This window comes from Apus apus, chromosome 1 (genome assembly GCF_020740795.1).
Source record: "Apus apus isolate bApuApu2 chromosome 1, bApuApu2.pri.cur, whole genome shotgun sequence".
Lineage (NCBI taxonomy): Eukaryota > Metazoa > Chordata > Aves > Apodiformes > Apodidae > Apus > Apus apus.
The window spans coordinates 186,737,410-186,762,646 of NC_067282.1; the positions used below are offsets into that span (position 1 = coordinate 186,737,410).

At 34.6% G+C, this 25,237-nt stretch overlaps 2 protein-coding genes across 5 annotated transcripts in view; both read left to right on the top strand.

Annotated features, from left to right (window-relative positions):
* The window catches only part of ALG12 (ALG12 alpha-1,6-mannosyltransferase), a 1,030,719-nt gene that overhangs the window by 62,742 nt on the left and 942,740 nt on the right, over window positions 1–25,237 (top strand). The window lies entirely within an intron of this gene.
* BRD1 (bromodomain containing 1) overlaps window positions 1–25,237 on the top strand; it is a 66,610-nt gene that overhangs the window by 14,425 nt on the left and 26,948 nt on the right. For all 3 annotated transcript variants that reach the window (XM_051629792.1, XM_051629777.1, XM_051629785.1), the window contains 6 exons: window positions 582–1,962; window positions 12,594–12,750; window positions 17,014–17,145; window positions 19,470–19,598; window positions 20,698–21,010; window positions 21,817–22,077. In XM_051629792.1, the coding sequence (XP_051485752.1) occupies window positions 596–1,962; window positions 12,594–12,750; window positions 17,014–17,145; window positions 19,470–19,598; window positions 20,698–21,010; window positions 21,817–22,077 (2,359 nt within the window). In that variant the 5' untranslated portion in view covers window positions 582–595. Of the gene's footprint in view, window positions 1–581; window positions 1,963–12,593; window positions 12,751–17,013; window positions 17,146–19,469; window positions 19,599–20,697; window positions 21,011–21,816; window positions 22,078–25,237 lie in introns of those variants that run through there.

A 25,237-nucleotide genomic window follows, 5' to 3' on the forward strand; every position in this document is an offset into this window, starting at 1 on the left:
GAGGACAGGCTGAGAGAGTTGTGGTTGTTCAGCCTGAAGAAGAAGAGGCTCCTCCGGGGACCATACGGCAGCCTTCCAGTACCTGAAGGGGGCTAAAGGAAACCTGGGGCGGGTTCTTTTGAGGGGAGATTTGGAGAAAATAATCTGTAGCTGTTGAAAAAATTTCAAACTGCTGTCACCCTGGAGGTCTTTGGAAATACTGTGTTAAAGGTTTTCTTACAATGTAACAGGTGTAATTACTTTTGTGGCACTTCTCTAAGGGTTTTTTCCTCACACAAAGGTCTTAGAGATAGCTGTTCTGTATGATTTTTGTACTAAGGATTTTATGTAGCCATGTGTATTTAGAGAGGCTGTTATTTGTGACATCTGTTCATTGTTAGTATAAATTTGTAAAGAGTGTGAGCAGTCCTATTAAAAAAGGGTGACGGGTGGTGTTTTTTGTTTGTTGTTTTTTTTTTTTTTAATTGAGTAGGTAGGTTGTGGGCTATAGAACTTTTTTTTTTTTTCTTCCTATAATAAAACTAATATTTTAGTGTGAGTGTTTGGAGTACCTAATATTAATTCTGTTGCTCTAATTTTAGGTAAACATTACCAAATGAGGAGAAAAGGAAGATGTCATCGAGTATCGGCAGCAAGGCATTCTTCTTCCCCATGCAGTATTAAGCACTCTCCTACACGAGAAACCTTGACATACGCTCAAGCTCAAAGAATGGTTGAAATAGAAATTGAAGGTCGCCTTCATAGGATCAGCATCTTTGATCCTTTAGAGATTATATTAGAAGATGATCTTACAGCCCAGGAAATGAGCGAATGCAACAGCAATAAAGAAAATAGTGAAAGACCACCAGTTTGTCTAAGAAGCAAACGGCATAAAAATAACAAAGTGAAAAAGAAAAATGAAGCTCTTCCAAGCTCACATGGTATACCTGCTACAACAACTCCTCTTCCAGAACCAAAAGTACGGATTGTTGAATACAGTCCTCCTTCAGCTCCTCGGAGACCTCCAGTTTATTACAAATTCATTGAAAAGTCAGCAGAAGAACTTGATAATGAAGTTGAGTATGACATGGATGAAGAAGATTATGCGTGGTTAGAAATAATAAACGAGAAGCGGAAAAGTGATGGAGTGTCAGTTGTTTCACAAAATATGTTTGAATTCCTTATGGATAGGTTTGAAAAAGAGTCTTATTGTGAGAACCAAAAACAGGGTGATCATCAGTCTTTAATTGATGAAGATGCAGTGTGTTGTATATGCATGGATGGTGAATGTCAGAACAGCAATGTAATCCTGTTTTGTGACATGTGTAATTTAGCAGTACATCAGGAATGCTATGGGGTGCCATATATACCTGAGGGCCAGTGGCTCTGCAGACACTGTCTGCAGTCCCGTTCTCGGCCTGTAGACTGTGTGCTGTGCCCAAACAAGGGAGGTGCCTTTAAAAAGACTGATGATGATCGCTGGGGACATGTTGTGTGTGCTTTGTGGATTCCAGAAGTTGGATTTGCCAATACGGTTTTTATTGAGCCGATCGATGGTGTAAGGAACATTCCCCCAGCCAGATGGAAGTTAACATGCTACCTCTGTAAACAGAAAGGTGTTGGTGCCTGTATCCAGTGCCACAAAGCAAACTGCTATACTGCATTCCATGTGACGTGTGCTCAAAAGGCTGGTCTGTATATGAAAATGGAACCTGTGAAAGAGCTAACTGGCAGTGGGACGACATTCTCTGTGAAAAAGACTGCCTATTGTGATGTACATACTCCACCAGGTTGCACACGGAGACCTCTAAATATTTATGGAGAAGCTGAATTCAAAAATGGTGTTTGTAGAAAGGAGGGATCAGTCAGAACTGCTAGGTCTACATCAAAAGTCAGGAAAAAGACCAAAAAGGCCAAGAAAACAATGGTTGAACCTTGTACAGTTATGCCAACAGTATCTGCTCCTTATATCCCTCCCCAGAGGTAAGCAAACTGTCCAAGTGAGAGAAACCTTTACTTAATCATCTGTTTAATATTAAAACAATGCTTTTAGATGCTGACTTGAAGTTGCTGTGCATTTCTTACATGCTTTCCTTAAAGACCATACTCAGAGGATTAATGTAAATTATGTACATTGTATTTTTGTGAAATTGCATTAAAAATGCGGTAACTTCCCCAGTGAAATTAGTAAGTGGTCTGTCTTGGCCTCAGAAACTTTTTTTTTTGTCAGACCACATGTGTGCTCAGTCGCTGTCATTCCCAGTGCTTTGGAGAACTAGCCACTGAATTCAGAATCACATATGAAGCTGACCTTTATATTGAAAAAACAGCCAAGCTCAAAGTTAGCTGTATTCACAATTTGGGAATCTGAACTTCTTTTCCCAAATTTAAGAGCCCCAAACTGAAAATTGCCTTTTCATATGTAAGATTTCAATCTTGTTCATCTCACCTAAATTAAACTTGTAAGGTCTATGTGAGTAGTACAAATAAACCCTCCAGGGTTAACCTCCAGATTAACCCCCCAGGGCTTACTCTGCCCCACAAGCAAATTAACTTTTCAGGAGATTTTTCCTATGTTTGTCTTTTTCCTTTTGTAAATTCAATTATGTTTATCAGGTCCTGGATAAATTTGATATCTTGCAGACTTTTTTAAGGGAAGTTGGTAAGTAAGTGATGATAAGTTAGTTGGTTAATGTATTCTTAGTAATGGAACCTGAAATAAATGTGCTTTCCTGTTCAAAGATGGTATGAAATATCTGTCCTAGAACTTTAGTGAAATGTGTGTTTGAAAAAAAAAAATTAGTCAGTGCATGTGACAAGGAATTTTAATCTTAATTTTATCTTTGCTTAAAAATGTATACTTTTTAAAGTACTATAAGTTTGTAAGTTTAAGCTGATTTTGATATTAAGTGTGCCTTTTGCAGTTCTTGCTGGAGTTGTTCTTATGTGAATGCAGATATAAAGCATGAACACCAGAACTGAAGTTGCTGTTTATGTTTTACATGCCATATTTTTGTATTTTAACAGTGGTGATCAAGGGTCTGGCAGATGGCTCTAGATCTGTTGAGGCTAGTGAAGTAATGCTTCAGAAAGCAGGGATATTTGAAGTGATGTTTTCATAAATAATAATAGAATTGGAGCAAAATTGATTTTAAAAAATATTTTTATTTCAGGAGTTGAAAACCTCAGCATGAGCTCCAGCTAGCTTAGAATGGTATAATCTCTTTTCAGATTTCTTTCAGCTAAACGAACTATAATGCATTCCAGCAGTGGAAATAATTTCTTTCTGGGATTTGAGAAATGACAGAACGCTCTGTGGTAGAAAGATAGAGATTTGGCTTTGCTGAACATTTGAGACATAATATACTGAGAAATGCAAAATTGGACTATTGGGACTAAAATGAAGTTTGTCTTTCTGGGGTATTTGTTTTTTCTTCTAGCTTTTACAACAGCAATATGTTTGTTTACCCTTTGAATTAATTGCTTACTGATTTAAGAACAGTAATTTGGACAGTTTCTCAGAACAGGCACAACTTCTGTGTGCAGATTCATTGTATTGTGACAGGACCGGATGCTCAGACAGTGAAGGCTCTTAAAATAATAAAAATAAGCCATCAAGTAAGCCATCTTTTTTTGAAAGCTGACCCCCAAGTCTCAGATAATGAACAATTAAGGACAGTGAAATAAATCTAAATAAATACATGTGTTGACATTGCAGTCCTTTCCCTGTAATAAAAGTACTTACTGACTGATTTTGACAAACAGCCTTTTAGCCCCTGTATGGTGTTTACAAACACCAGATTGATTGCAGTGTTCTCTGTTATGATTTGTTTGGTAAAATGGTATTTTTGTTAAATGGTGGAAACCAGCATACTTAATAATGTCTATAAAACTTTCTGAAGCTCATGAATTTCTGTATCAGCTTATCTGTAGGTGAGGTTTCTCTGCTACTGCTTTGAATGATGTTGAGCTGTACACTTTTCAGTTACCAAAATTTCTTACACAGATGTTATACTCCAAGCTTTTTGCTGTTAAATTACATTATGTTATTCTGTAAGTCATTTGTAATCTTATTTTTATGGCCTCTCAGACTACCATCTGTGAAATACTGGTTAAAGAGTATAGGATGAGAAGTTTTTTAATTATTAATAATAGGAGATGAATGCTTGCTTTCCCTAAGTATCCACTTCCAAAGGTGCAGTAGGCCATGCTAAAGTCTTGAGGTGACTTCAGTTTTCAGTGCTGTTAATACTGACTTTTTAGTAACTTGCTCAGCACTTGTAATAGTATATGTGACCATCAGGCAATCTCTGATGCATGTGTGATTTGCATCAGGCTACAGAAGTGTGTTACCTCTTTACTGGGAAATGACATTTAGTTTTTCTTTAAATAGAAAACTGTTGAAGATTGTTGCTTATGTTGTGCTGCTGACATTCATCAGCTTTTTTGGTTTTTTGGTGGTTTTTTGTAAGGCAGAAATGAGCTTATACTGAAAGTCACGTGTTTCTGGGAAGTGTCAGAGGGCAGCTGTGTTAATGTGGGGGGACAAGTGGGGAAGGACACTCCCTCAATCTGTGCCTCTGTGTGGAAGAGACAGTAACTTCACTGGTTGGCAAATGGTAGCCAGAACCCACTGCCACTAGCTAGTTTGTCTGAAGACAGTGGTGAATTTGTTCTTTCAGTGTTCATACTTAATTGATAATGTGTGATGGTTGATTTCACCTAGTAGATAAATTAATATTTTTTTTCCTAATAAAGTAGTAAAAGTATTTTATTTAGATGGCAGGTCCAGCATTTCCAAGTTAAGAAAAAAATAACTTTTAGGGCTGATTCAACAATCTAAATTTAGCTTCCTGTCTATTTAATTATCTTGTACTGGCTTTCTGCTTCATTTCTTGTAATATATTTTTTTCTCTCCCCCTGTTGTTGCTCATCCTTGTCCTTTGTAACAGCTGCCATATCCAGTGAGTAGAATAGATACACAAAACAGAAGGGTTACAGTTTTAGCTGTGAAAACTATCTGGTTTATCCTACTTCTGAGTGCCTGATTCTTTAGTACAAATACCAACGTTTTGGTGTAGCCTTCTGATCTTGTGTATTGAAAGACACATTTGAAATGTAATTGTTTTGTGAAAAGCAAAGCCAGTATCAATATTCATGTTCTTTTAAAATGTTGCAAAACTAGGGTATTTTGGCTATATACCTGGGAGGCAACTGAATGTGATTGAAAATATTAAAGATTACACTGTATCTTAGCGTATATTTAATCTGCTATATTAAAATACCCTTCATGGAGGTATTGCTTTATTAAGCTATAGCAGATATTTTAAAGAATATAAATATTTGCTTTCATCTTTAGTTTCAGTTTCTCGATGGTATGTGTGTAATGTCTGTAATTAAGAAGGCATTTGAAATGCACATTTTATACAGAGAGTGAAAAATAATGACTTTTCCATGTTGTATCAGTTGTGTTGCCTCATATTATTGAAAGAATTAAAAGATCCTTGGGAAAGTCAGTAAGCAACAGGAAGATAACTGAGAGCAAAAATTGCTGAGAGTCTTAAAAATATTTTCAGCTGTGTTTAGAAATCAGTGTTTATGTTCTGGATATCAACTGATCCTTCTATGTTGACCTTTGCTTTTATTAGAAAGCATATTGCTCCTGGTAGTAAAACTGGATTTCTGTATGTCTCAAGGCAGAGCCAGCATTTACTTTTGTTTTATAATTTATCCATTTGAACTGTCCTTAACTTTTTTACTTGGTAGTTAAATGTAGTTTTGGTATCTTGACACAGGAATCTTGATTGTCTCTCATTATGGACGGGAAAAAAAATGAGCAGAAAGTGAGGAAACACGATATAAGCGGAAAGACACATTTATAAAGACCTTTGACACTGTTAGTCTGCATTCAGAGTTGATGCTTCTTAATCATATATGTGGCTTGTGGGTTACTTATGGGGATTTGTTTTAATGTTTTTTTAGGGTACTGCATGTTTTTTTAATACCTTCAGAAAGTTTTAAAGTCAGGGAAAAGAATAAAAATGCTGCTTAAAATTCAGCATAAAAAAGCCACTGAGAATACTAATAGAGCCAATGTTGAAAAAAATTGAAAGCTGAATGAATTCTGACTAATGTCTGTTAGCTGTTTATCCTGGAATATACTTCTGTGTATACTTCCACAAAGTCACGTGGAAGTATTTACTTAATTACAGGAGAGCATGATGTAGATACATGCCTTATGGTTGTTCCTAGTAATTAGATGAGGGAATCACCTTGTTGAAGTGGAAGGGGATGCTGGCAGTAGTCGTCCACTGGCATTTTGTTTAAGATTGATCGAGCTCAAAACCTTTCTGATAAATATGGAAACTACTGCTGATGCTGTGCTGATTTCTTTGCTTAAATAAAAAAGTAATTTTGCCTAAATCAAGAAAAGACCTGCAACAGTGTTTACTAGCTTTGCCTCTGGTATTTTTTAAAAAAATAAATTAACTTGGAGCTTTATTTTCAAGCCTGTTTGTCTTGACTCTTGTTGGTTTATAAATAAGAATTAATTTATGTGTTGGAGAAAGTGTGACTGAATAGCTTGTAAAAAAGAATTTTAATTTGAAGTAAAAATAATGGGGAAGATGCTTGTATAACTGGTATTAAAAGCCACGTGTTGATTAGTGTCTGAGGGGTGATCCTCCAGCTAAAATTCCAGAGGATAGAAGTTGTATCTTACATTTAAATATGCTCTTTTTGCAGAATTAACATAGGAATAAGTTGTACATGTAACTTCCTTCTTTTTCCTTTTTTTTTTTTTCTTCCTATTTTTTCTTTCTTTTTTGTCTTCTGATTTTTCCATGTATAGGGCAAAGAAGCTTAAAACAGAAATTAATGTGTTTGATATTTCTGCAAGATGTGTCATCAGTACTCTGTGTGTCCTCTAATGGTTTTGGTCCGCAATGATTATATATATGTTATAATGCAGGCTTGAAGAACAAAATTTATGTGTGTTTATGCTTCTATACTTCCAAGTTTCAGCAGTTACACAAGCTTCCATTAGATTTCTTTTGGTGACAATCAGTATTTCACCTTTTAAGTGCCAATCAGAAACATGACTTTCAGGTTGTGTTATCTGAAAAACTGTCTTTTTATTCAATAGTCAAGTTACAGAATGCACAGAAATTAGTAGATAAATACTGATATTTATTATAGATAAAAATACTATTGTAGATTAATACTGTCTTCTGCTGATGTGAATTTAGCCATTTGAGATTAGATTTCAAAACCATGTGTGGTATAGTTATGACTACTATAAAAAAAGAAACACAGAAAAATATTTTGATTAAATGAAAAGTTGTGACTCAATATTATGTATAGGAAGTGGCGGAATTAAATTATGTATGTGATTTTTCTCAGAAGAAGGTTTTTTTTCTGGAACAAGGTTTTCCAGTGTGACAGATAGGATTTTTTTTTTTTACTGTTTTTTTTTTTCCTTATCCACGTGTTTCGAAGATCACATATTTAATTGTTAGAATGCAACAAAGTTACCTGTGTAACTAATGGAGAATTGTCTGAAATAACATCGTTTTTTCTGAACTCTTAAGTTCAATGTCCTACTTTCTTGTCCAAGAAGAATTTTACTAGGTGTTCGCTCAAGTAGAAAAATAGTTGCCTGGTTTCAGTTATGTGAATTTTAAAAAGTGTTTCCTACACATTCAGTCAAAATCAAATAGTATTTAAATACCAGTACATTTAGAATAAAGAAGCCTGGAGAGGCTTTTCAGGCTTCAGAAGATGCATTGGTAGATAAAATATATACTGTTGGATTCTCAGCCTAGAAGATAAAGGAAATTAAAAAGCTAGAGTTTTAAAACATGCAGACAAAAAGGAGTAACTGTGAAGGTCATTAAACACTACATTAGACTAGTAAGAGAAGTGATGTGGGAACGGGACGTTCCTGTTTCTTCAAATCTTCAATGCAAAAGCTGGAAAGTAGTTATAATTGGGAAAATGTGTGTTTGTCACATGGGGATTCTGCAAACTTGTGTTGCATGTAAGTTTAAATTAAGTAATTGTCAGTCTGCTCAGGATTTGATATGTATCCTGCTGTCTACATAGGTAACTTCTGCTAGTTAGAAAAGAAAGCTTATCCTTATCCTTTTTCAAGAGGAAATAAAGACATGCAAATCAGCTGTGATTTTTATAGTTATTCCTCTATATGTGTTGTCTTTAAAGCTGATGGAAAGAATTTGGGGTTTTTTAGTAAAGAATTTTTTTTATTTAGGATGGGGATAACGAACACAGACACAGCAAGAAAACACTCTCTCCACTGTTCAGTTTTTTTTAAAAAAGGAAAAGTTTATACTTTTATAGGCAAGTTTTACAAACACTGTTTGATAGGTAGTTGTTGTCAAAGTTTCTCTGTGGCAACAATAAGGTGTCATCTGTCCAAGCAGGCTTTCTCATCTTTGAAATCTCAAGTTTTTTTGAGAGTTGGCAAGGCTCCAGAATTAATTCCTATTCTCTAAAGGTAGTCACTTTCATAGTTTTTTATTCTGTTTTTCTGCTATTTTTTTTCCAGTTAGTGTAAGTGGAATTTCTGCAATTGTTTGTAGGTAATACTTGTTTTTCTTGCTCCCTATGCACAGTAGCATGGAACATATTTTGTTTTTTTCCGGATATTACCGTAGGTCAAGAGAAACTGTTTTTTTAATTATACTAAATTAAATTTCACAGAGTATAATTTAATTTAGCTAGTGTTTTGTATGTACCTTAAATACAGCTGTGCTGGGTAAAGGAAAATACAAAATAACTGATGGATTAAACTGGAAGTTCAGGGAAGTATAGTAATAACAAGTTTATTTAATGTTTAAAAATTTATTTGCTTTAATGAGCATTTAGTGTTACTTAATCTTATAGATTTTCATATTAAGTTCCTTCTGCCTGAGTTACTATAGAAATACTGGCAAAATCATATACTCATTTTAAGGAAATTTTCTCTCTAGTTTATATTTCAAAAACTTAAGATGCTGTAGAATCCTACATATAATAGTAAAATGATATCTGGTGGAGTTAAAAAGCATGTGTGGTCTGTGGAATGGTTAGTGATGACTAATAATAGAAAAGTGACTGATTATCTCTTGTTGGCTTTTGTACGTTAAACTGCTGCATGATTAGTCACCAAAAACACTGTTTTCACTATTTCTTGTAACCAGTTGCCATAGTTGCTACAGTGACATTTAACTGAAACTGGGAGAGGAAAGCAGCCATGAATAGGAAGAAGGAAGCTGTGAGATTGTTAATATGGCGAGAGCACATCTCTTATGTTGCCAAAATTATTTTATGCATTTATCCAAAAGATGAGGAAACATGGAACTAACACGAACCTTTCTCTGAATGCTTTGAGCAGTGCATTAAGAGTATCACTCTTTGCAGGGTAGGTTATCCATCAAATCTCTCCATGTGAGGAAGGGGTTAGTGTAGAGCAGCTGATGACAGTTTCTCACCAAAGCTGTTGTATATTAACTTTCATCCTAAATTAAATTGAGTCTGTCTTGCATTTTCAAAATAAGCCAGTTTGCTTCCCTCATCCTTCTATTGCTGTTGTAAATGCAGCCTATTTTTAATGCCGTAATTTACAGTTCAGCCTAAACTATGGTTTCAGGCTGAGAACTGCAGGTAGTATTTGAAAACAAACAGCTCTCCTTTACCTGCCTCAAATATATACTTTTTTAAAACTCTTTTTTTTTTTTTTTTCTTTTTTTAATTGCATCTCTCTCTTGAAAAACGTGAAGTGTAATGTGCAGCAAACTCTGTTAAGACCTCAGAGAACTCCATAATACTAGTTTGAAGATTTAGTTTCAACATTTACAAATTTACTTCAAGTTTTGGTAGCAAAAAAGAGCTTGTTCAAGACTTGTGCATACCTTTGTGCCTTATTTCATGCCTGTTTCCAGCTTCGCTGTGGCTGAATAAATCTTTGTGAGTGAGAACCTCTTTTGCAATATGGTAGTGCTATCAAGTGTGGGAGCTTCAAAAAAAATAGCCAGTTTGTGCTACTCCTAGTGTTCTGTAACAGTGGACAAAATTGTGTCTTAACTTTCCTAAAATGGTTGTATTGTCTTGTATTGTCAAAATGTAAAGTGTTTCAGACAGTAAAAATATCTGGAAGTGTACAACTGAGGTTTTTTAGGGTCTGACAGAAAATAAAGCATCCTTGTTATATCAGTAAGATCATAGTATGGAGGGCCTATAGACTCTCATGTCTCTATTTTGAGAAATTAAGAGGTGATTGATGGTATATTGCCACTACTGAGCTCTGGTGTCTAAATGAAGTATGAAGAGCCAGCATTTGTTGGGTTTTATTTGGAGGGAAGGCAGAGAGCAATAGATTCCTACCCCTTGTTAGGTGGTTTCTGCACCACACTTTGCCTTCTGTTTATTTTTATTTTGAAAGTTGGAGAGTATCTTCTGTGAACATCTTTCCTATGCTTATTCTAGCACTTTATTGTAATTATGTATGAATGGAATGGTTTGTTATATGAATAGGCAAATGTACTTAAAGCTATAATTAAAGATGATTGCTTAGTCTTGCCACATCTGATGGGCGTGACGCCAAGGCACCTTTCTTCGTATTAAGTTATGATTCTTTGGCGTTTCCAAATGGATATATATTTGGCTGTGCTTTTTTTGACTCAGTGCAGTAGGTTTTGCTGTTTCCAAGAGAGAATTGAAAGTAATTATTTGATTTTTATTGCATTCTAGAATTAATTGTAATTGTGTTGTGTTTGAAGTTTAAAATGGTCACATTGAGGTCTGTTCTGCATTGAGTAAGTCTTTGTGGAGCCTGCCTCTTCCCTTCAGTGAAAGACTTGCAAGACAGTCCAAAGTCCATCTACAGACTTTCTAAGCTTTAAGTTAAGCTACAGATTTTCAGGAATGTCTAATTGGCTTAGTTATTAACTGAAAAGCAATGTCACTGGAGGAAAAAAAGGACATGATGGCACTGTGTTTGCTTTGCCTAAAGCTGTGATGACTGAAAGCTCTGTAGGTACAATTAGCATAGCATTGAGCAGGTATATGGAGCCTTACTTTCTATACAGCCTACAAAAAACAGCCAGGGATAGAAGACCTTTGGTGAACTTAGGGTAGACCCACTTGTACATCTCGCTGAAAAAGATGATTCAGGTTTCCCAGCTGTTAACAATTATAGCTTTAAATTTTATTTAGATATATGACTATTTTTCTTCTGTCACCTGAGAATCTGCTTATCCCTAATAAAAGGGTAGACACAGAAAAATACTAATATGTGTATATGTTCATGATTTTTGAGTGCTACAGTGTAGTGCTCTACAGATCAGACTCGTCTTGAAATTAGTTTTTCCTCTTTTGGTAATTTTATTGAAGAATCTGATAATTCTGCTACTATCTGTTGTAGAGTTTTGCTATGGGTAGTAATCTACTGAGTGAAGAATTAACAGATTTCTGTTAGTTTATATTATCCTTTCTGTAACTCTGTTTTTCATCTAGCTCAGGGAAATCCTTTTCTTTCTCTCCAGCTCACCCCTGCCCCAGACCAATTAACAATGCCCCATACAATATAGGTGGTTGGAGCCTTGGGGCATCTTTTGTTAATTTTGCAAGGGCTGCCACCAGTAACAAATCCCTGCAATACCATACAAAGACAAAACCTTTTTGTTCTATACCCATTAACTTTTTAAAATTTATTTTCTATCATAATTTCAAGATACTGTAGGCACAGAGAGTTGAAGATCTGTTTCAGATAAACCTTTTTTTGAATGTAAGTTTTGAGAGTTTAGTGATATGTTTGTGATACTTGAACATTTAAACCTGCTATTATTTAAAAAACAGGGTTTGAGGTTGTAGCCTGTGGTGTCCATATAGCACTTTCCTAGAGTATTGGTAAACAAAGTATATGTAAAGAGTATTTGCATCTGTTAAAAAATAAGTTTGGAGAAAGTACTGTTTATTTAGTCAACATATTTTCCTTTACTGTTTGTATCATTCTGTCTTGCATCTTTTCTATGAGGATATTTTCATCTTATGTGTGGGGTAAAATCAAGTATTCTTCTGTTCTACATTGTTTGTTCACTTCATTTACCAAAATTTTAAAATTAGTAAATGAGTTATGCCAGCTTTTTTGTTGCATGTTTTTATGTAAAGTTTGAAGATAGATTGTCTTTAATGTAAACTGCTAACTCTGTGTGACAATTGCATCAAATTATCTGAAAACTTCTGTAGGGATTTAGAGTTTTATATTTTTATTAAATTTGCAATAGGAATTTTTTTTCTGAAATGCACATGCTTTATTCTCAGCCCTAATCTGTGATTGCTTTTGGGATAATGATAATGAAAAAATTGATACTGTGCAGCTTTATAAAGTATCTTAATGTATGTGGTAGACTAGTGTCAAGCGAATGTATTTTATTGTAGTCTACTACTCAGAAGTAATTGTACTGAAAAAGGTGCCATCAAAAGAAATCAGCAATATGGTGATCACTGCTGTTGTTATGCTACACATTCACATATATCTGATGCTTAACTTCCTTAGACAAGTATGTTTTATGCTTTGCTGTGAAAAATACAATGTAAGTTTTTCCATATTTTAGATTAAATAAGATTATGAATCAGGTGGCCATTCAGCGGAAGAAGCAGTTTGTTGAACGAGTGCACAGTTACTGGTTGCTTAAAAGACTGTCTAGGAATGGTGTTCCTCTGTTGAGAAGGCTGCAGTCCAGTTTACAGTCACAAAGAAACACACAACAGGTACGTGACATGCTTCTTATTAAGAAATCGGAAATGCTCTATAGAGTGAGAAACAAACCGGGGAACGTAGCATGGAGCAAAAACTTCCTGTTATTCAGGACAGGGTAAATTCTTTGCCTTATACTTGAGTAATAAGACCTGTATTGGAAATCAAGAATTATCTAATCCTTTTTAATTTATGAGTGTGTGTGACGGAAATTGCAGCTTTTTAAAATTTTATTTTAAGAATTTTTTTCACAAAAGTAGTGTGACCAAAACTATTCTTATACCATTGTCTATTGTGTAGTATTGTGGTTTGGGAACACATTTCTTAGTGTGATATGAGTTAGTAAGATAAAAAATAAATTTTATTTTAAATTCATCAAAAGAAAAACAAGTTTCAAGCAAAGCAGAACATTAAATGAAAAGTGTTTAGGAACTGCTTTTCAGTGCATACATAACAAGTATCTTTTGTATGACGTTGTGTCTTCTCCATAGCATCTTCAACATGTATTTATAATGCCTATTAGAGCAGTCACAACTGCATTTGATGTGTTAGTCATCTTCATTACGCCAATACCAAAGCCAAACCATAATGAAGACTTTACTGAAGTAAAGCTGTTTTAAGAATACCTTCAAAATATTTGAGTTATATATGACTTATTTTCATGTAGGTCTAGATGGGAAAATTCTTTTAAGATTATTGTATGTGAGAGGTTAAAACATAGGTTTTCAGTCAACCAAAGGAACATAAACACTGATGAAATAAAGATTCACAGGAAATTTTTATTTGTTGTTGTTATTATTATTACTGAAAAAAAATTGGTGAGGAACCAAAACCTTGAAAATTTTTTCAGGATATATAGTGATTTTGATTCCTCTCTAATGTCTACACTGTAATCAATTTGGCAGAAGGGGACGTGTTCATGATTTATAATTACTTCCTAATGAGCACGTTTCAGAGCTCAGTTAAGATATTATTTTGAAGGTGATGACATATCAACTAACAGTTCTAAACCAGACAAGAAAGTTTTGGGTCATATACTACAACGAACCCTCTGAAAGAATGCTTGGTACGGACACTTCATTCTCTACCTAGAAATTCAGGAAAGGTCTTTGAAATACTCTAATGAATTTACATCCATGTTATTTTAGGTTTTTTCTGTACTTAAAGAATGCTTGAATACAGATAAGGCATGAAATACAAGTGTGGTCACCTGTTGCTGCTCTGGTGAGGTTGGTTTAAAACTGCTTTTTGGAGATACACAGTAGAAGGTGTTGGTGACTAAGGTTATGTCTGCACTGAAGATTTCAGTGAGAACACAAGTTGCAAACACCAATTGGTTTTAACTGATTGGCATACGAGTGCCAGTAAAAGTTTTTAATCAAACCAATTTTATTGATCCAGATCTGATTTCACTGCTATAGTTCTACTTCTGTTTGGCTCATGTTAAGTTACAGTCCCTGTAGGGACTGAGGCTGTCCCTGTGTATCCACACCCAACCTAAGGAGTGATCTGTTGGTATGCACAGACTGGAAACATACTTACCGTGAGAGCTGAAGCTGAAGACCAGTTCTCAGTTGATGTTTGTTCTCTGTGTAGACTTTGAAGCATTTCCCTCTTCCCACAGTATTAATAAATGTGTCAGTTTTAGCTTTTCTAGATAATACTTGATGTTCAACAGGAACTAAGTACATCAGAAAATACCAGCATGATTTGCTAGATTTTCATGTTGTCAGCCAGAAGAAACTTTCTGGCTTTGCTACAGAAAGAGAGATTTGGAAGAAGAACTCTTCATGAAGCTGTGCTTGTCAGAGAGCTTTTGAAAAGTAGAAATTTGTAAAGGACTCTTTTTATCCAAGTTTTTACTACTTAGATATTGGAAACCATCACATCCTGCTATTTTGAGCTTACCTGGATCTTTTAATCTAAATAATGTATATGCTCTATGTCAGGTAATAAATAGGTTAGGGTAATGGGAGTTTATGTTAGCTGTTCTAACCATGTCTGCCAATGTTACTTTGCATAGAAGTGTCAAAAACTTGGAGACTTGCTATTAATTCTCAAGGTGGGGTCACCTTCAAACGCAGGGGGATATGTGTGCAAAAAAGAAAGCAAACAAGGTGCTTTTCATGCTTGGGGTCATATCTACAGTTTTACATCTACCTGCCTTTTTTATGGAATGCAAGTTGTCAAACAACTGATTTAACTACAAAACTTTATTTTTATTTTTTTTTAAAGAAAAGGTATAACTACACCTTCAGATTCAGCCAAAATAGTTATGTCTCTATTGAAATATCACAAAACCTGGTGTAACAAGTAACTTTTTTTTTTTTCCTTCTGTATATACATTTCCTGACTCACCCTAAACTACAGTATGATTTTGTTGACTTGGCTTTCAGCAGAATCCGTTCTCCAGTTTCATGAACTATGCAATTACATAGAGCAAAAGAGCAGACAGACTCCAAATGGTTGCAAGCAAAGTGAGGGCAAGCCTTCTACTTTTAGCAATAGCAACAGCTTCATTTTGGTCATGAAAACAGTGAAACTACAAAAAATTGTACAGCTATGTCAGTTAACAGTTTGCTTTTTCACACATAGGAACTATACTCGGGAGTGTAGGACAACAGCAGTTAGTGGCAGTGTAGACTTTCTAATTCAGTGAGACTCTGAACAGTTCAAGGAATTTTAAGTGTGCGTATTAATATTTGTTCTGTCAGAATTTACTTTGAACTATTCTGACCCTGAGCAGTTAAATCATTATATGTCTAAGTCAATACCTGACTGCTTAAAAGAAATTATAATTGTCAGTAGTAATACTCATTAGAAAAGGGAACTAGAAGTTTCTAGCTACAGTTTTTAGATCTTTTTATTTCTTTGTTTGAAAAGAGGAACAGATTTTTGTTTCCAGATTGCTATATTGTAATACAGAGATAATTTATAGTTAAAGGTTTTCAATTTCAGTGAAGTCAGACACTTGAATAAAACTGACTTCATACCTTTCACAGTTACTTGCCTTTACTTTTACAAAGTGTATAAAGCAATAAAATAGACATGGAACTGTAGCAGTCACAAATCAATTAGATTTTTTTTTTTAACTGCCAGTTTTTGCAATTCTGTTTTTAGAACCTTCTCTGAAAAATTGCTCAAGCTTCCTTTAGAGGACCTAAGATATTTCTAAATTATCCTTCTGTTAAGGAGGACTTTTGTTTTGAGTATTAACAGTTTATACTGTTGGTTATTGCTCATTTGCTTGGCTAGTTTTCTTTATTCCTCTGACTTGAGTTTTTTCCATCTTACAGAATTTATTGTGTGTTTGTTTTAGTTTTAAAAAAAACCAACAAACCCACACGCTCATTACTTGTCAGGTGTGTAAGACAATGCTATTTACAGGCAAGCATACAAAATTTTTTACCTTTCTGAGATTCTTTTTATAAAATACTAATTTTAAGTGTAATTTTTCAAAGCAGATGTTTCTTTTATTTACTTGGTACTTAATAGCAGGACTTTTTAATGGCCTTGTTTCTGATGAATTGCCAATACCATTTAAATGCTATAGGTAGTATTTCAGTATCTTTTATTTTCTTACGAAAAATAGTAAAAAAACCAAGGTTGTTTTTCCTATATGTACAAATAAAACTAAATACTGCAAGTGTTTTAAGCACTACTTCTTTCTAAAAAATGTGTGAATTAAGTTCTTTCATCCATTCACTGGAAGGTTGTATTATTGCATTACCCATTTGCAGTACCATTTGAAGTTACTGTATTAATTATTAAACTGTCCTCAGAAGTCCTTTTTCATCTCCTGTCCTCAGAAGTGATAATGATTTTGTTCTGTTAGAAGTGTGTACTAATTCTGTGGAGTGCGAGGGAGGTGGATGGTGTTGAGCACAGCAAGAATTTGTTTCTACAAGGATTGAGTTTCTGCAGCAGCTAATGCTGTTCACCTGGCTTGGATTTTGATGTGAAAATGCCAAATCTTGTTTTGCAGCTCATTATTCTGCTAGGTTTCTTTTAGCTGTATTGCTTTTTCTGATGTCAGTAGCCTTTACCAGAAGATTGTTTTTGTTTTTTTGCTGGATGGTTGAGAAACTCTAGAAGATATCCTGACCAGAGGTTTTGTTTTGTTTCAGTATGAAGTTTAGGATCAAGTACTATAACTATGATAAGATGGTAGTTTCTCCTCTCAAGTAAATATGTAATTGCATAAAATTAGCTTGTAAAAAAGAGGCTAGTGTTTTTCCTTGCATGAAAACATTTTGATTTTTTTTTTTCTTTCCTAGAGAGAAGATGATGAAGAAATGCAGGCCTTAAAAGAAAAACTGAAGTACTGGCAACGGTTGCGTCATGATCTTGAAAGAGCACGTTTATTGATTGAACTTATACGTAAGCGTGAAAAATTAAAAAGAGAACAGGTAGGTGGAATATCTTTTAATTTGGTGAAGCTTTTCTGAAGGAACGATCGTGTAAAGTATTCTCTCACAGTTTTTGCTTTAAAAAGACTGCAGTGTTTATCTTTTAATCCTCATGTAGGATCAAAAAACATATGTGCATGCATGCGCTCAGTTTGGGTTCTGATGGGACCTTTAAAGGTCATTAGTCCAGTCCCCTAGCAGTGATGAGGGACATCTTCAACTAGATCAGGTTGCTCAGAGTCTTGTCTAAGCTGACCATGACTGTTCCCAGAGATGGGACATCTACCACCTCTCTGGGCAACCTGTTTCAGCACCACCCTTGTATATGATAGAAATCTACCCTCTTTTAATTTTAAACAATCACTACTGCATCTGCAAACTTGCTGTGGGTCCACTCAATCCCACTCTTTGTCCTTGATAAACGTATTTAGGAGTACTGGTCCCAGTGAGGGACAACGCTTGTCGCTGATCTCCATCTGGACATTGAGTGAGCCATTGACCACTACTCTCTGGATGTGACCATCCATCCAGTTCTTCATCCATCAGACAGTCCACCCATCAAACCCCTCTCCAATTTAGAGAGAAGGGTGTTGTGGAGGACCTTGTCAAAGGCCTTACAGAAATCCAGATAGATTACATATGTAGCTCTTGTTGATTGATGTAGTCACTCCGTCATAGAAGGCCACTAGGTTGGTCAGGCAGGACTTGCCATTGGTGAAGCTATGCTGGCTGTTTCAAATCACCTCCCTGTCCTCTGTGTGCCTTAGCATAGCTTTTAGGATAATCTTGAGGTAGCTGGAGTAAGAAAGCTTCCTCAACAGGTGTTGATGAGGTAGCCTATAGTAGACACCAATCATTAGGTTTTATTTTTTGCCTCTGTCTATAATTCTTACCCATAAGCTTTCAGCCTGCTTATGGCTATTCTTCAGAGACAGTTCTTCACACTATCCATTTCTTGATGCAGAAGACAACCCTTCTTCCTTGTCTTCCTCTTCTGAACAGCCTGCAGCCATTGATAGAAACGCTCCAGTTACAAGATTCATCCCACAAAGTTTGAGTAGTGGCAACTAGGTTGTAACTTTCTAGCAGTGCTGTGGCTTCCAGTTCCTCCTGTTTGTTGCCTGTGCTGTGTGAGTTGGCGTAGAGAAATTATTTAAGAAGCCATTCTGTTAGACTTGCAGAGACAGTTGCTTTCTGAAGAACTGTAGGAAATCTCATCTCTTCGGGTTTTCCCAATACATGTACCTATACTGAGTAGTACTTCTATTCTTCTGTCACCAGAAATCAAAAAAAAAAAAAAAGCATCCATGTCCAGGTCCTATCACATTTAGAGTCAACATTGCTAGAAGAAGAGAGTTGAGGAAGTAATAATGCAGAAAGATAACATTTTATATGAAAACTGAAAGCAAAATATTTGTATTTATGAGCCTTTAGTTATCCTTATTTATAAAAACATTATTTGGTTCATTGCAAACTAATAGAGTTTGTCGTTCTTTAGTGCTTTCTGGAATTCCATGCATCTTTCCTGCACATTCACCTGTCACTCACTCTACATGCTTATTAGGTATAATTGTTTATGAACGTGTTTTATGTGTGTTTGTGTATGCTTTGTTTAAATGTTTATATTACATGGTATATACACACACCATTAATGTGTCATTCAGAATTTTCCCATAACAAGACTATTTCAATGTTGATAGCTCTTTAAAATTGCCTGAAAATATAACGATAGAGGAGTTGTATATTATAAAAAATAATGAAAATTGTGAAGGATGATCAAGTATTTAAGAATGTTGTTGATTTCTGGTTTTAAAAATTCTATTCTTGGAATTTACATACATTGTCTTTTATAATTACTGTTTGTTTTGATCTTGTAGCATGTAAATGTTCATCAGATTGTCTACACTTTGAACATGGTGATACAACTAAAATTTAATTTTAAACACATTACTGTTAAATTCTTGTCCTTACTTTCACATTGGTGGCAATATATGAAGCTGTTCTTATGTAACATATTTTCAAAGAGTAACACAGTTTTAAAATGAAGCAAAATTAGTTTATGGATAAAATACAATTTTGAGTTCTGAGAAGCTGGAGTTGAAGTTGACTCTACAGTGATGGACTGAGTGATTTTTCTTATAGTTATCAGCTGAAAATGGATGTCAGACAAATGCCAACTGATTATATTTAAAGTAGCATTGAACTAACTTACTTGAATATATTTATATCGTATTTAATATCTGAAGTACTTTACTATTGCTTCAAAGCAATTTTAAGAGTATCATAATGAAAAGTGCTCAGTTGGAAAATTACTACTTCTTTAGGTCAAGATTGAGCAGGTTGCCATGGAACTTCAGCTTACTCCATTCACTGTACTTCTGCGATCAGTTCTGGATCAGCTGCAGGAAAAGGATTCTGCTCGTATATTTGCTCAGCCAGTGAATCTTAAAGAGGTATGTTTTAAGCTGTATTTCCTTATGTTTAAATATGACTTGGTGGCACTTAATTACAAGAAACAAACCCTTGCACGCAGAGCTGGGGTGCATGCGGTGTTACCTTTTCATCTCTAATTATTCTGATAATTTACATTATGAGTTATGACTTACTGTTGTGGAAGTCTGTTTATGTTCATAAACATAAACATTGTTTTTTTTCAGTGATGTCTAGTGATAAGACAAGGGGCAATGGATGCAAACTGGAACATAGGAGGTTCCACGTAAACCTCAGAAAAAACTTCTTTACTGTGAGAGTGACAGAGCACTGGAACAGGCTGCCCAGAGAGGCTGTGGAGTCTCCTTCACTGGAGACATTCAAAACCTACCTGGAAAAGTTCCTGTGTGATGTGCTCTAGGTGACCCTGCTCTGGCAGGGGGGTTGGACTAGATGATTTTTCAAGGTCCCTTCCAACCCCTAAGATTCTGTGATTCTTTGATATACGAAAATAATTTCTGGGAAATACTTGCAAGGAATAATATGAGTACATATTGGTCTTTTGCAATAAGATTATTTAATAAAGCAAAAAACGGAAATGTGGACACTGTCATCTTAGTTGCAGGTGAAATTCCTTTTCATTCACTGGGATACTAGTGTATATGCATATGTATGCATCTGTATGTATATATACAGCACACTTATACCTGTGTATAAGTAACATGTATGCATGTCTATATAAACTGTACGTATATGTTTACATATGCATATACTACATACACGTGTTTATATATTACATATGTATAAATACTGACATTTATAGTTATGCATATGCATTAATGGATATATAATAAGTACATGAAAATACAGAATTCTGTAAACATGTAGTTTCAGCATCTGTTAGTAGAGCTCTAACTTGTTTCCTAAGATGCAGAATCTTGTAAACTTCTCTTGGTGTGCAAACATTTGCAATATCAAGATGTGCAATTTGAAGTGCCGTTTTGAAGTTTTTTATTTGAGGTGTTACAAAAGAGTTAAAAATGTGGTTCAATTAATAGCTGATGTTACTTTGTCTGTAATAAGATAATTTTACTTATTTGTGTTTTAAATGTTTATTCAAAGGTTCCAGACTATTTGGATCATATTAAACATCCTATGGATTTCTCTACCATGCGAAAACGGTTAGATGCTCAAGGCTATAAAAACCTCAGCGAGTTTGAAGAAGACTTCAATCTCATCATAGATAACTGTATGAAATACAATGCAAAAGATACAATATTCTATAGAGCTGCAGTGCGGTTAAGAGATCAAGGAGGTGTAGTTCTCAGGCAAGCTAGGCGAGATGCTGAAGGAATCGGTTATAATAATGAAACTGGAATGCACTTACCTGAACGGCCTAAACTTGAGTCACCGCAGCCTTTCTCTTGGGAAGATGGTAAGATGTTATTTTTTAAATTATTTTTAAAAGTTGCATTTTTCATTACACACAATGTGTACATTTCATACAGATGTTTAAGATTGTTGCTGTTCAGTTTGCTGACAAGATTTCTGCTTCTCCCACCCCCATTAAAAACATTGCTTGAAAGATTCAAGTGTTACGATTCTACTACATCTGTCACTAGAAAGCAGTGTTATCCAGATTCTGATTTTGTCAATGTCAGAGTTTAATTTAATGAGACACCTGAAAAGGTTTTTAAATTGAGCGTTTCCTTTCTCATTGTTGTAAATGCTTGTCATGGAAAATTACCAGCAATGCGCATAAATGTGAGCACATTCTTAAATAACCTACTGAATTAAAAAAAATCAAGCATGTTTGTAATACTTGGAATTCAGATTACTTGTTTTGGCAGACATAAGATTTCTGGGGTTTTGGCCCTGAAAGGGAATAATTAACACCTTTCTTTAATAATCTGATCTTGCCTACTCTGTGACAAGAAGATGATCATCTGTTATAGTGGGAAGGATTAATTCCGTCTTCCTTCTGACCATGTAATTCCTTGCTCTACTACTTAGTTTTCTTGAGCAAAATGCTGATCAAGAAGAATAGTAATTACATAGTAGGAATTTGTTTCAACATTACTTCACTGGTAAGGGTAAAGCTACTTAGACTGTAATCTAAGTATATTTTTCTGACTTTTTTAGTTCTGGCAAGTGTTTTTTTTTTCCTCCTTTTGGTATTATTATACTGGGAAATATTCTGGGAAGCTAATGCATTTTCAATTATACGTATTTTGACTTCAGTGGATAGGTTACTGAATCCTGCAAACAGAGTGCATATGTCCTTGGAAGAACAGCTGAGAGAGTTGCTAGAAAAACTTGATCTTACCTGTGCAATGAAATCCAGTGGGTCAAGGAGCAAAAGAGCAAAGCTGTTAAAGAAAGAAATCAGCATTATTCGCAACAAGCTAAGTCAGCAACACAACCAAGCTCCTCAAATAGAATCAGGTATTGGAAGTTTTGAAGAAGAAAGTGCAGCATTAGAACAAGATGGAGAAGAAGAAGGTAAGATTTTAAATTATGTTTAAGTTAGTACTGTTGTAAAACTCTTCAGTCAGATACTTAAATGATGTGAATTAAAGAATAAGTGTAATAAATTAGTATAACATTTAATTTTTAAATCGACAAATAGCTATCAGGTCATAGCAAGTATTTTAAGTATATGAGAATCTTTTTAAACAAAACCTCCCTCTATTATGTGTCTCAGTAGTAAGGCTTTTAAAAAATAAAGATGTTGAGAAATGGAAGTGCAAACAATCTAAGATGAAAAGGAATGGGAAATGCCTGAGTGGAAAATATCATTATAATTTTAAAAATGCACTTAAATGCTAAAATATATTAGGGGTCATGTGAGCCTAGGTCAGTAGTGCTGAAAACTCTGGCCATTGTAATGTCTTTTGTAGGTGTTTTTATTCGCTACTCCAGGTTTTTGGGAGGGTGGAGGGTACGTTTGGGTTAGGGCATTTATTTATTTATTTATTTTAATAAAGGTAATTGTTGATATGACATAAAATTTATCTTGTAGAATCCAGTCAGCCATATCTAACCAAGCCCTTCTCCTTGTGCTTCTCTTCCTCCTCAAAACAATGGTCTCAGAACTGTGTCTACTCTCTTGGCTAATACCCATTGATTCAACAAAAGCAATAAACTAGAAAGACCAAACTATATTTCAGTTGAATATCATATTTGCATGTTTAGCTTTTAAATCAGTTTCTGAGATCTTTATTGCTGATTTCAAAAAATGACAACAAAGTTTCTACCAAGTTTGTTTCACAATCAGCTCTTTCTCTGAAAAGCTAACTTTTTTCTGTAAGAGAGTTAGAAAAGTGTTTTGTTTTGAGAAAGTACATTGAATGGGAGGAGGAAAGAGCTTAAGGGGAGGTGGAAGCATGGAACTAAATAAAAGTCTGTGTCTGGTGCAGCTTGGTGCTACCAAAAATTTTTGAAAGGTGAGGTCAATAAAATTACTGTCCTTAACTGCCATTCAAAGAGCAACTTTAAATTCTTAGTATGACTATGAAAATGCTTTTCAAGTGTAACTTGCTTGAGATTTGAACAGGAGTAGTAGCGAAAGTATGTATGAATCAGCATGCTTATCTTGCTCTGAGGCTGTTCAATATTCTTAAAATGTTTAATGTTTATTTTCTTTAATTTGGTTTGGTTTTGTTTATTCTAATTTTTAAGTAATGATACTACTGCATATAGTTATTTAGGATATAGCTTCTGGCAGATAATGAATACACTAACTTATTTTACTTGTAGCTTAACATTTTTGTGACACAGCCTTTCAGTGCAGCTGTTGTGCTAAAAATAGTCTGGAAGTGAGCAGTAGCTGTTTTCTTCCATTTACAGTATGCATTTTTTAAAAATGCATAATGAAGAACATGATCCAGAGGTGATTGGCATTATTGTTACAGTTCTGATCTAGTGAAGAGTAATAGTCCTTTGTTCAAACTTTGATTCTGGAATGGAAGGTGACCTAGAGGAGTAAAGTAAACAAAATGCCAAAAAGAAAGATGAGAAAAGTAGTAGAGTCCTGTGCCCAGGATTTCTACAGGAGCTGATTTTAGAAGAGCTATGAATTGCCCCCTTGCAATTCTGTTTTCAATTTCTGATCATGTGAAAAATACTGTACCAGAATGACCCCATGAAATTTGGGTTTTATTGTCTAAGTAGTTCTCAAGTGGGTTTTTTGTGGTTAAATATTTTTGTGAATATTTTCTAATTAATTGTAAGAAAATCGGAAAAATAGTTCACAAGGAAGTATCAACTTGGACCAGGCTTTTTTGATTGGTGTGGTACTTTAGATGTGGTTATCCGAAGCTTAATTTTAAATGTCTTCCTGAAATACTATTTATCAGTTCTAATACATGGATGCCTTCAAAGGATGTGAGCATAGTCATACTTTATTTTAACTATATGCTTTTAGTGTGAGCTATGCTAGTGTTAGATTAAACCTGAAACAACAGAGCAGAGATTTTTCTGCACTTAGAACTAACTGATTTCCAAATAAGCATTGCTGAGCCAAAACCAAAACAATATCAAGATAATATTTAATCCACTACAGATACAGGCCTTAAACCCTTGGTTTTATACACCTTGCTTCAGGTGACATAGAAAAACTAACTAAATTTAAAAGTTTCATGTGATAGCATAAATATTATGTTGGTCTCATACAGTTATTCTATAAATAGCATCTTATTATTAATTTATATTTTAAAAGATTCTTCTGGAAGCTAGAAAGAAGGTTGTAACATCTTCTTGAGTGATAATTCTGAGATAGGAAGTCCTTCTACTTGTATTTGGGAATGCAGCAACAGTAGAATGTTTCTTTTCCTTCCCTATCAGTTGGGATGAAAAACTGAAACTAGTTTTATATGCTCACAGTTATATCTCCATTGTCTTTTCTGAGCATTAATTTATTGGAATCGACTCTGATATGATCATGTTAAACAAAAAAAGGGAGGGGGAGGAGTGAGTAAGAAAAAATGGTAGAGTTGTTTTTTTCTGATTTTTCCTGCCAAGTTTGCATTGTCAAGTGTGTATTTTCCAACTAGTGGCCAATCAAGTGCAAGATATAGGGGTGGGGTGTTTGGGTTTTTTTCCTCCTCTTTTTAAAATTAATTTTTGGTAGATTAACTTATAGTCACAGTTGTAGAACAGCTTTGCAAATACTATCTTCCTGTAGATTTTATAATGCATTTTAGCTCACTTTAGTAGATTAGGTTACAAAAACTTTTTTTTTTTTCTAAATGCTTATCTGATAAAATTTGTCTTAGGCAGGTAAGGTGAATATTGGTCAGGTGAAAGAGATAACAAATTTACTTGAATGGCAGTGTAATGCATTTAACAGATAATCATCCACCACCCCAACTTTCTATTTAAAAAAATAGATTTCTTATTTTTTAGTTAATGAAACTAACATAATTGCATGAGAAGTAAAAAGTATTTACCCAGGTGTAAATTGTTAACACCAACTATAAACACCTACTTTTCTATCCCTGTTACATTCCCAGTATAAAAAGTAGCAACTACTAACTAGGACAGATTGTTGGTAGACAAGTTTTGTTTTTAAAATGTTATGCTTTGTTTCCAAACAACAGTTTATTTGGTGGGCTGCACATTTATAGTGAGTTATTATAATAGACTTTATAACTACAGGTTT